The 12,503-nt window shown below is 40.3% G+C and overlaps 1 protein-coding gene across 1 annotated transcript in view; it reads left to right on the forward strand.

The window, feature by feature from the left end:
* MAP3K15 (mitogen-activated protein kinase kinase kinase 15) overlaps positions 1-12,503 on the forward strand; it is a 73,258-nt gene that overhangs the window by 7,028 nt on the left and 53,727 nt on the right. Inside the window, exon 2 of the mRNA XM_003640489.6 lies at positions 10,813-10,952. Within this exon, the coding sequence (XP_003640537.2) occupies positions 10,813-10,952 (140 nt within the window). The remainder of the gene's footprint in view (positions 1-10,812; positions 10,953-12,503) is intronic.

Raw genomic sequence — 12,503 nt, forward strand, 5'->3', positions numbered from 1 at the left:
CACCCATCCAGTCTACAGAAAGTGGCAATACACGGTTCAGAAATCTTTAAAAGATCTTTAAAAGGGGAAATTTACTTAGTAGAAAAGCTTGCATGTGATAATGATGACCTTCATAGTACCTGCGGCCTTTTTTTTTCCAATAGCTTTTATTTTTATTTACTCATCATCCCTACGTCTGTAGAAACTAAGGTCCTTCCACAACATACGAAGAAAATCATGCTTCTGCAAGAAGTGCCACAGTCTTCACGAAGTCTACTTGGTTGAGTTGAAGTACAAAATTTGATAGCAGATTCAGATGTGCGATAAATAGAACAGTCCAACAAATCATCCTCAAAATGCAGTTAACAGTAGTTGAACAATTGAATTTACAATGAAAAAGCCAATATGTCTTGGGATTTATTAAATACTTGGTGCTCTTCTTCTTCTTCTTTTAAGTAGAGATATTGTCAGCATACATGCTGGGCTTCATCTTCTGACAACTTATGTGTATGTATACTTTGAGATGAGCCATCCTACAGTCTAATAAAGGATGGAGACCACATTTAGAGGCTTGTTATAAAATGACAGCTTCATGTAACTGTCTGATGAATTGCAGCATGGAAGTACTAATACTCATCTGACTCTATAGAGATCCTGTGATAACTAGCTTAGAGTTGCATCATTTATATACTTTTAGTTATGCTCTATGTTAAAATAGGGAAATTTTGTATGGATACGCTGTGTTAATTAACAGGCTGTGTTCATGCTTAATGCTCCCCATTTGCAAGCTGGAAGTAATAACTCATACTGCATTTATAGGATAGTTAAAGTAGATAATGTTGGTAATTCGCTTTGGAAATGAGGCCTTCTACTGAAATCCTAGATTTTTTTGATCACTACACACTTTTTAATGGACGTTGCACATTTTTGAAATCACAGTATTCAGTGGTGGATAAGGATTTTTACAGTAATGTGTGCAGCATTTAGGCAGGCACCTAACGCTTGTGCTGTTTACAGGCAAGGTAAAAATAGCTGATTGGATCCACATCTGCCCAACATCCAGAATGCTGAATCAAGAACTCTGCCCGTACGTGAGTGGAAGCTTTTTGGCTCACAGAGTGTGCTGTGGTTTTATGTAAACTTCATTTGCATTTCCACTTTAACAGTGCTGCCTGTTTTCAATTAACAATTTATCCATGCATATTGTACTTCCACGTGGGCCCTAAATGAAAGCCTGAGGCTCTATAAAGAGGAAATCTGTGATACAGTTATAAGACCTATACCACAGTTTGGTATGGACCAGTACAGATTTCTAGTGGTGGAGGTGTTTCTTGATCTTTGTTTTTAAATAAATGATTTGGAAGAAAATAAGGGATTTAGGGCAGGTAAGTCTCATTTACCTTTGTATGTTACATTTTTCATTCTTAAAAAAAATAAGGTTTTAAATAGCTTTACACAGACCTATAAACTTTGGTGTACCAAAGTATTTTTATTTCTTTTCATGGTAGAGCCTTGTATTTTGATTAGTCTTATCTCGAACATTTCTTTGGGCAGAAGATAAAATGCAGCATAATTTTGTTTTCTCAAATGTTTTTGATATATGTTGTTGGCCAACTTGCAATGTGCTCAGGATGCGTGGATTTGGCAGGTTTTTGCTGCTTCCCAGCCAAGGTATTCAACCTTAAATGATGAGTGACTGAAGTCATTTAGGTTGGATAAGTGTTCAAAGGTTTGGAGCTTATCTGAACCTCCTTGGCCTAGGAATTGATTAGCCTGCTGTTGAGAAGGAAGGAACAGCCTTTCTTTTTGAATTTCATACTCCTCTTAATTGCACGTTGGCCAGGATATCCCATAAAGAATTATTATTTTTTTTTAGGTTGTACTTCAATCCCTTTCATTGCCTCTCATGACCCCATTGCCTCTCATGACTCAGTGTAGGGAGTGCCAAGGTGTATGAGAAGTTACATAAAGTTCAACTTTCTTATTTTCCTCCCAGACTACAGGTGAGGTTCAAATTAGGTTCAGGGCTGGGTGCCTTTTGCTGTATGCTCTCTCAACTGGCAAGCTCAGCTCTAGTAAACACTGCAGTGGAAACAATCTCATGTGATGCTTGGCACACAGCTAGTGTTAGTGTGAAATGCCTGTTTTTAGTCTACTCCACTGTTTGTTAAACAAGGCGGCAAAATGGCTGATTCTGCAGAAATTGTGGGCTCCTTGACTTGCTAGGGAAATGTGGGAAATAACGTTATCCTCACCTCAGGCACTGCGCAGGTTAGGGTGCCACAGTGTAAGAAGGATGTAAAACTATTAGAGAGTATCCAAAGGAGGGCTACCAAGATGGTGAAGGGTCTGGAGGGCAGGATGTATGAGAAGCAGCTGAGGCCCCTGTGTTTGCTCAGCGCAGAGCAGAGGAGCTGAGGGGAGGCCTGATGGCGGCTGCAGCTCCTCACAGGGAGCGGAGGGGCAGCGCTGAGCTCTGCTCTGTGTGACAGCGACAGGGCCCGAGGGAACGGCATGGAGCTGTGTCAGGGGAGGGGCAGCTGGGGGTTAGGGACAGGGGCTGCACCAGAGGGCGGTGGGCATGGAACGGGCTGCCCAGGGCAGTGGGCACTGCCTTGAGTGCCGGAGTTCAACAATCAGACATAGGGTTTGATTTGGGGTGGTGCTGTGTGGAGCCAGGGGTTGGACTCCATGATCCTTGTGGGTCCCTCCCAACTTGGGGTATTCTGTGGGTCTGTGAAAAGTATGCACAATATGAGATCTGCTCCTTATGGCTGCCTAGCACCTATATCAAAGCTTTGCCTAGCACCTATATCAAAGCTTTTAATACACTAAGAGTATATAAGCCGGGAAAAACAGAGCAGGTTTCTTTCCCAGGTAATCTGTGGTGGGTAAATATTTTTGTAATGTTCTGGATATGTCGATTTGAAACCCTTCATCAGTCACTGTTAATGGCTTTGGGAAAAGTAAGAAATAAGTGACTTCTGGAAATTTCATTTGCTTAATGTCTGTAAATAACAAAAAGGGAAACAGATATGTGTTCTTTAAATATGCTTTGACAATTTTTGAATGCTGCTTTCTTAGTGTACATTTGGATACCGAGGTTGTGTGAGCATGTGGGAAGTGTAAATAGCTGTCTGTTTCAAGTTAGGAATCAGGCATATTGATTGCTCTGTAGATTAGCTGCTTTGCAGATGGACTACTACAGTTATTAAATCCAAGACTTCGACTTGTAACTTGTGCCTAGGCTCAGCTGGATGGTAGAAGGGAATAGTTTAGGCAAAATATAGGGAATTTTCTTCTCTCTGAAGGCAATGGGTTTGCTACAAGCTACCTTCAGAATGAGGGCTCTGTTTTTCAAAGTCAGTTTTCCTGTTGTGGGGGCATTTTTTTTCCCTCAAAATCAGAATACTAATAACGGTATGGTTGCTGGGTCCATCTCTGAGACCTGACTTTGTTTAGGCTAGCTTCACATAGCAGCTGTGGGGTACAGAGAAGCAGGGATGGGATTTGATTGTGCAGGGAAGCATTCAACTGCTTGGGCCATGATACTGCCCTGTCTCTTCCTGCATCCCTGCCAGCCTTCGTCATGGTGTGCCTGCTGATCTTCTGCAGCCACTGAGACAGGAGTGAACTGATTTTCTTCACCTTGTACGCCACAGCTGCATGTCTGCTATGGTTGTATCGTGTCTGAAGACTGTGCAGTTAAATGTAGGTTATTTTGCTTCTTAGGAAGCATGGGTCTCTCTCTTTCCATCTGGAGTATGTGATGAGTCCTGCTACAGATGAATGTTTTGTCCAGCCTTCACTTTAAGAGGGATTGATAGGGAGGGAGGAAAAAAATAGGTGAATGCTGAAAGTAACAAAAATGTTGAAATTTTAGTCACTGTTGCAGTGAATATTTGGTGAAAATTTTGAAGCATGTGCCACAGGGTCTGTTTTTCCATGATATTTTTGATACTATTTAAGCCTAATTCTTGATGTGATATTTGAGTTGTTTTAAGAAGAAATGTGTAGACTATTAATAATCCTCAGCATATTTTAACATTAAGCAGGTAGTAAGTATAGAGCATTTAGTACTGTATGTTGGATTTCTTAATGAAGGACTTTTTTCAAGAAACATGCTGGAATTAATATACCATTCCTTTTTACATTATACATGGTCAAATGGGAAAAATGCTTTAATTTACCCTTAAAAAAAAAATCAGTTGGATGTAGGGTTATATTGTTGAAATAACAGTAAGTACTTTGTTTTGGCACTCAAGAAATACAATTGTAAACAGTGAATGACTGTTTTTTAAGAGATATTTGTGCGTGTACTGTAACTACCTGGAGGGAGGCTGTAGTGAGCTGGGGGTTGGCCTCTTCTCTCATGTGACTAGTGATAGGACTAGAGGGAATGGCTTCAAGCTGTGCCAGCGGAGGTTCAGGCTGGACGTTAGGAAATACTACTTCTCTGAAAGAGTGGTCAGGCACTGGAATGGGCTGCCCAGGGAGGTGGTGGAGTCACCGACCCTGGAGGTGTTCAAGGAACGTTTGGATGTTGTGTTGAGGGACATGATTTAGTGAGAAGTATTGGTGATGGGTGGATGGTTGGACTGGGTGATCCTGTGGGTCTTTTCCAACCTTGGTAATTTTATGATTCTATGATTCTATCTCACCTAGATTTTATTCAACTTCTTACAGTGACTTTCATGAAATTAAGAGAGCCTTTAAACTTTTATTTCTTCCAATTCATGTGAAGTCTTATAGCTTCTTAAGGCTTTTCCAGGAGGCTAGCAGAAAGGTGATAGCTGGATACCACTCACAGGACCAGTCAGTGTTTGTCAGAGTTTCTACCTGCTGCTGAGCCAGCACTAAGGCAGAATTCATCCATTCGTATTTAAGTTTCAGATCAGAAGTGTCTGAACTCTAAGGGGAGGATGGAATGGAAAGGGAGGAAAGTAGAGACCGTGGGTCATGTGAAAGAGGTAAGAGTTACAGGCAGGCATAAGCATTCATCTGCCTGGGACGTCAAACTGCTCAAAAGCTAAGATCCAAGAGATGAGGTCTCTCCCTCAATCCAACCCAGAAACCTGAAGGAAACTGTGTAAACAGTGATCTCTTGTACATGTCACAACTTTCAGAAACCATTTATTAGCAGCATGAACACCTTGTCAGTACTCACTTGATTTGACTGTGGTTGGTGTCTGAAGATCTATGGCTCAGAGTGGGCAAACTTTTCAGCACTTCCTCAAGGAAGGATGTGTGTGCAAAGGGCTGTGTACTGTAAAAGTTTCCAGTGAATATGTGTGCAGACTTCTTATTTTAACTGTGATTTCTCACACCATTGAGTTACCTGCTTCAAACTTGAGGCCATATTGTACTTAGGACATCACAAACAGCAGTATGAAATCCTGACTTGGGTAGGAAGGGACCCCAAGGATCTTCAGGTTCCAACCCCACTGCCATAGGCAGGGCCACCAACCTCCAGATCTGGTACTTGACCAGGTTGTCCAGGGCCTCATCCAACCTAGTCTTGAACACCTCCAGGGAAGGAGCATCCACAACTTCTGTGGGTAAAACATAGTGTAGTAAAACTAGCCTTAGCATGAATGCCATTAGTTTTCATGGAAATGTAAAACTTAAATTTGTCTTGAAAGGTATGTTTAATGAGAACTTATCGAGTGTAAACTTCATCCTTAGGCTAGGTGTATGCAATTTCTGGAAAATTCAAGCAAGAATTAGGTGTTCAGAGACTCTTCTGGAAATCTTAGCTGTGGGTCTAACTTGTGACTTATGTTCTAGTCACAAGTCCTTCTGTTCCTTCTTCAAATGCACAGTGCCAGCGGGTCTAGTATTGATGAGGAAGAACCATAGTGCTTCTCCAGTGGCCAATTCTTTGGTTAGCTGCTTTATCTCTCTGCATTGACAATGAGGGGAGTGAAGATGACCTTGTGTGAGACTAAACACCTGTACTGTGACTGACCAAATCACTGCTGAATCTTAGTTTTGGAATGAATAACATTAATTGAAACTAGCATGAGTATTTCCAGGCAGCCTGATTATTCTGACGCTCTGTTTTGGTACACAGAAGCACTAAGCCTTCTTAATTTGGCATGGGAAGATGTTTAATACTGCCAAAAGAGTAAGTTCCCCAACACAGTCTCATAAATGACTGAATTGTTTTTAATTAAATCTTTTATAAGAAAGGAACAGAAACACAAACACACCTCAAGCAAAGACTGGCAAAGTTGGGGGAAAAAAAAAAGGACTGAGAACAAAGCTTTGTTGTGGAAAACACTGAGCAATTTTGAAGCTTAGGAAATGTTTAGAGTAAATTGCATATTTTCTAGCTTCTGCACTTCAATAATGCAGGAAAAGTTCATTGAGGATTAGTTCTTTTCATGCAGTTAACGTTTTAGGAAAAGAAGAAAAATAAAACTTTCTGACCCCTCTGTGTGACAGGTTCTTTTCAGGTGTTTCACCATTCCAATATTTTCTAGTCAGGCAATGTTTTTATGTTCATACTTTAATTTCATATTCATACTTCAATGCAGAGCATTAAAAGTGCATTCTACACTTGGATTTACCATGTGTTTTATTAACTATATTTATTTTCTTCGTGCACCAGTTCTTGAAGTTGCATGGTTGTATTCTGTCTGGCAGAGTCTGAGAAACACTCTTAGAAGATCAGTTAAATATAAGCACGGACATTCTTTGGGCGCAAGTTCTGCTTTTCTGGATCAGTAGAACTGCTTTCCTATTTTAGAATAGTACTTTGCCTTCTTTGAAACCTACAGTTTTACTGTGAGTTTAGTTATATTATATATCTAATAATGCTTCATAAAGCTTTTGCTTTTCATTTCCAAGGACTTTGGAAGAACCTTTACTTCCATTTCCCAACAAACAAAATCCTTAACGTGCAATTGAGGGGAGAGAACTGCAAGATTCGGGTGATGTATTTAATAAATAAGAAACCCCAGGACATAAAAGTAAATGAGCATCTGGGTTCTATATCAATCCCTAAAAGTGACAGTATTGCTTACCTGCTGTAATTTGTTCTGCTGCTTTTAACTGAATTGTAGTTTCTTGTGTGATTTAATTGTTGGAACATGTGGGTTCTTTTGATAATAAGGAGTATGTATCGGTTATAAATGCCATGAATACTTCATCATGGTTTAGAAAAATTAACAGTTTTAAATCCTCGTTTCTCCTGAATTGCAGTGAACACCACTGGAACACTAAAAATATGTTCTGTTTCTATTTTTAGTGTGTGTCCTCTGTACCAGAGGGCAGATGAAAGAGGCGGTATCTGAGTACAGCTGTAAAGTAACACCACAGAGCTGACATGATTAGTGGCTGTAATGTTTGAGTCTGAATGTAACCCTGTTTTGAATCACTCTGGATGAAAAGGGTACTCATGCAGAAAGCTCAAGATGAACGTTGGCCCCTCCATCTGTCCATGCTGCATTTTGGGTGGTTGTCTGGTGTTCACTGTATCCCAAGGGACGGTTTTGCTGGATGAGAATTGGTGGTGCTGAGGCTGCTATTTGAATTCCAAAGCATAAAAGGTTGCAGATGAGAACTGAACTCAAGAACAAGAAATTTCTGGTTGTGACTAAACAAGGTATTTAAAGTAAATACAGTTTTTGTGTTCTCTGCTTATGTGAAAAAGCTTTCAGGCTTTGCGGGTGTGTCATGGTGGTTGATTTCATTACTTGTTTCCCTCCAACTACATGCGCCACTGTTTCTTCCAAGCTGACTGCTTCTAGTCTGAACCTCAGCTATTACCACCTACAATCTGGCTATCCAAAAAGTTGGCATTAACTCTTGATTGACACTTGTCTGTGAGAAAGGAAGCTGAACCTAAATTTGGAAGAAGCTTGGAAAGCGTTTTGTTGAATTGGCTCTCCTGCCATGGACGTGGGAGTAGAGGATGAAGTGTGATCGACTTGTTTCTGTTCATAAATCATGCTTGCTAAGCAGGTACTTGTGCTGTAGTATTAGTTTTATGTATCTCACAGACCTTATAAAGAAAGTTCTTCTCTCTTTGCAACCATACTATATATGTGGTTGTAATACAGGGCCCAATATCTGTGCTTCAAGAACTGTAGATGAAAGATTTTATGCAAGCAAAAGCATAAGACAACTGAAACAAAAGTATTTGTGAATCGTTGAGTAATTCACAAAGCTCGCTACACTAAGAAGAGATGAAACCCTGAAAATGGTAGTGCTGGGGAGTGGTCACTGTCACTGAGTGCCGTACTTGCAGCGCCCAGTGCACTGCATGTGTCTCAGGCGGCTGCTTCTTTAATTAGCATTGATTACTGCTCATTTGTTCACTCACGTTCATTTTCTGGCTTCCCCAGATTCAAGTTATGCTTCCTTAGCACCTGAGTAAAGTTGCTATGTAGATAGATGCATACTCTCTCCTTCCTGCTCCCAGCGTACTGCTGTTCCTGCTGTAGGGGTTGTGGAGACCTCCCTGGGAGCACAGGGTCTTATCACTGCTCTGCTCCGCAGCCACCGGCACTTCTGATGCTCTGCTTCAGTCAAATGGTGTTTGCTTCTGTTTCATCCCTTGGTTCCCACGGTCAGACTGGATCTATTCAGTCATCTTCCTGGGACTATTTTTTTTCCATGTGCATGTATATTTTTGTGATACCACCTTCATCTTCTCTGCTAGTCTTCTATTTATTTTACCTTATTCGCACTTGTGTTCATGAGGTGTGAATAAACAAGAAATACTCTCATCCTCATGTATCTTTTATCAGTGTTAACTGCTGAATAATTCTCCTTTTTAACATGGACGTTTTTGTGGTTGTGCCCATTTAGAGTGGTTCTGATGCGACTTATATTGTTATCGAGCAGCAGTCAAGAGAAGGCCAATTTCAGATGTAGGCTTGCACAGCAATGGGCTGCTTTTAGCCTTGTTGCAATGAACTGTTATGGATCATTGCTCACATGGTATTGGAAAATGTAATATCTGCGTGCTACGTGAACACATTGTCTAAATTCTCTCACCAGGAAGGAGATTTTGATTCCACAGCACAGTTCCACAAAATCAGTTTATACAGGCACTAAAAGCAGTCCAACCTCTTTGACTTCATCTTTTTCCTTGAATTAATATGATTCTAGGTCTGCTTGTTATTTTGTCTAAAAGTTTAATTTATAGATCACTTATGTATTCTCAATTGATTTTGTAACGTTGGAGGTGGGGATAATCTGTATTTGGATGTGTGGATGAAGCTGGGGTTTACTGCTTCAAGCAGAATGAGCCTGTAGTGTGCAGTATGCTAAGCATTGGCTCCACTGTAGAAAACTCACTGAGCAGGAACTGGAAAGGCAATCAGTAGGTGGTGCAGGATTTGAGGTTGCTCAGGGATAGGAGAATTTACTCACTTTACCGTGATTTTATTTTATTTTATTATTTTTTACTTTTAAAATTATTTTTAAAATTATTATGTTTTAAATAGCGATATTTTGGTTTTTAGACAGGTCATTTCTGTGGACTCAAAAGGCCATCCTTGTGCTTTAACAGGTTAACAAAAAGGTTTGGCTGACCCCAGGGTGTGGTGCTTTAGCACAGCCTTTAAAATACCCAGGTGGAATTGTACAGGAATGTATATTCACTGCTGGATTTACCAAGAGCTTGCACACTGAGTATGGGGCATTGATTCTTCTGGTAGGTAACCTCAGTAAAGCCCAGGTGAACTGGCTGCTTTGTTTGGATTTCACACACCAGGCCTGGCCTGCTCATGGGTTTCTTGTTTATTAGTAGCTTCATTCTTCTCCGTCATTCCCTGTAGATACAGGAGCTGTCTGTTAGCAGCTTCAGAGGTGCAGGATTTACTGCCCTGCTGAACTGGGACTCTGGAATCTGTTTTGTACCTCAGACTGCCTTGTGGTTTAGTCTTGTGAATACTTTGGATGTACATTTAGCTATCTATCCTGCCGCAGTGAAAGCAGACAGTCATGCAGATACAGACCTTCAAAAAGCTTTAGACCACAGCTTTCTTAGGTAGCACAGAATATACAAGGATCAAGGGAAAAACAGCTTGTGTCTTTATTCCGGTTACTTACTCTGTCTGTGCTGGTCTTTAGGCTTACATAAAAACAGACAGTGAGTTCCAAATCTTTAGTCTGTGTTTCAGCTGTTCTGCACAGTGCAGGGTATTTCTGTTCACCTCTCTGTATAGGTCATCTTCACTGATGCAGTTTCTTAATTCTATTTCTGACTAGAGTGCTGCTCAGGAGCACTGAAGTCTTGCTGATGCTGCTTGTGGTTGAGTCCTTTATTCCACCCTGCCCTGCACCTCAAACTGTATCATGCACGTAGCTTCTAAAAGACAATTTCACAACTTATTTCTCCTTCCACTGTTTAGGAATTTCCCGTACTTCAAAATTCAGCTAAAATAAACACGGTCTTGTGGTTTTCCTTAATTTTCAGCTGCCTTATTCTCCTCAGAGGTTTCACCTGTAGGTTCTACATCTTCCATCTTAGTGGGCATTCAGACCGTCAGGCCTGGCTTGAGGTGCACATGTAGAATTCCTCCTTCACCTGCAGTATACCTGATGCAATGATTTTCAAAACTGTGAATTCATAGACCATGCCTCACAGTTATGGTAATGGTGTGATCATTTTCTGGATGTAGTATCTTTCAAGTGCATGGTAACATTTACTTCTACCATGAGAAAATGATCCTTAATTGAGTATGTTGATTTTTGTACTTACAAATGTACGTATGATTTTATGATTTCAGCATTTATTTTAAATTCTTTGTAGTAATAAAATGGGTTTTAAGACTTCTTATTTTTTTAACGCTTTCCCCCCTCCCTCTCTCATTTCAGATGTTGCAGTTGTGGATATGAGTGATATTTCCAAGCAACCATCACTGTTCTACCACCTTGGTGTGCGTGAAAGCTTTGACATGGCAAATAATGTTATACTCTACCATGGCACTGATGCTGATACTGCTCAGTCTCTCAAAGTAAGGTTCTCACTTAAATCTTGCTTCATTTCAGAAAAACCTTTAACTACCTGATCCTGCCAATGTTTGTGGTTTTTTTTCCTGAAACTTTCATTGAGTGTGATTTCCTAATGGCTGTTCAGCAAAATCTTGTTAAGAATAATAGCTACTACCAAGAATAGCAGTGGTTAGAGTAGTGTAAAAGCTCGTTTATAAGGAGAGATCCATACTGCAGTACTGGGTTTACCTCAGATGGTTCAAGTTGGAAGTGAAAGTGCAAATTTTGTACAAAGATGATGCTCAAAGGAGTGATGTATTGCAACGTACTCTGAACATTCAAGTACTTCTCTCAGATGAGGTTAGTATCTCCTAATTTCTGAGAAGCTAAGATTACAGGAATCTTCTTTTTATTTCTCTTTAATGAAGATAAGGAAGAGATCCTCATCAAATCATTTTACAGGCCTGTTATTCACTATTTTAGTAAGGTAACGTGCTATACACTGAAGTTTTTTAATGCTGTTCTGGCTGCAAGTCCTATAGTGGGATATTTCTCTTTCACAGTGTAGGTTCTCTTTGGTTTGGCTCACATTTAGATTACTCTTTTATACTATCGCTTACTGATTCCTATAATATCATCCTTTTTCTTGCTACCTTCACTGAGAACAGCATGTTTATGCTGTTCATGTATTTTATTCCCTAAAGAGTTTGCATTAATCAGCAATTCTATTAGGTATAAATACCTTGATATGAATAGTTGACTATCTATTGGTAGTTTGTTATTTCTGACTAATTTAGCCAGGTTTTTTTTTTTTTTCCCTTTGCTTTTAGGAATACATTACTCTACTTGGATTTGGGTTGCTTTACATACCCATTAAGAGTAGCTAGCCTAGCTGTTCTGAAGGCAGTATTCTGACTGTTACTCCTACTGGAGTAGCTGTGAAGTTCAGGCAGCCTGACTTTATTTAGTTCACTTCTGTATAGGAACTGCTGAATCATGGGCTGAACCTCTGATTGATCAGCCGAGGCAAGCACCGAGTCAGCTGTGGGAACACAGGTGAAGGCAATTCACCTGTGTGACCGGAAGGGGTGGAGCCTGGCTCCACTGCTCCTAGACCCTGTTTTAAGGGCTGACTGCCATTGAGGAAGGATCTCTTTCTGGAGATCCTTCCTCTTGGAGTTTTTCCTGTGAGCCTACAGCACAGGTGAGTACTTCTTCATTTGTTTCCAATTATCCCTTTCCAATGTGATAATCTTTCTAGCTTTACGATCTGTGGATACCAGTCTGACTACACTGCTGTATATTTGTTGGCTACACAGCTTCATAGAATACATCCTTGAAGTTCTCCCAAGAGTTGTATCTTTGGTTTCAATAGAGTTCTTTCCAAAACAACCTATTTCTAAGCACATAATAAAAAGGCTGGATTTCAAGAGGTCCATAATTGTGGAACTAAACCTCTTAGATTGTTCCTAATGTTCAGTCTGATGGTATATACATGGGCACCATCATTTCTGTGTAAGTTGTCGAGTAAGAACGATCTCAGATTGCCAGAGCACATACAGTTAAATTACTTC

The sequence above is a fragment of the Gallus gallus genome, chromosome 1 (genome assembly GCF_016699485.2).
Source record: "Gallus gallus isolate bGalGal1 chromosome 1, bGalGal1.mat.broiler.GRCg7b, whole genome shotgun sequence".
Classification (NCBI taxonomy): Eukaryota; Metazoa; Chordata; class Aves; order Galliformes; family Phasianidae; genus Gallus; species Gallus gallus.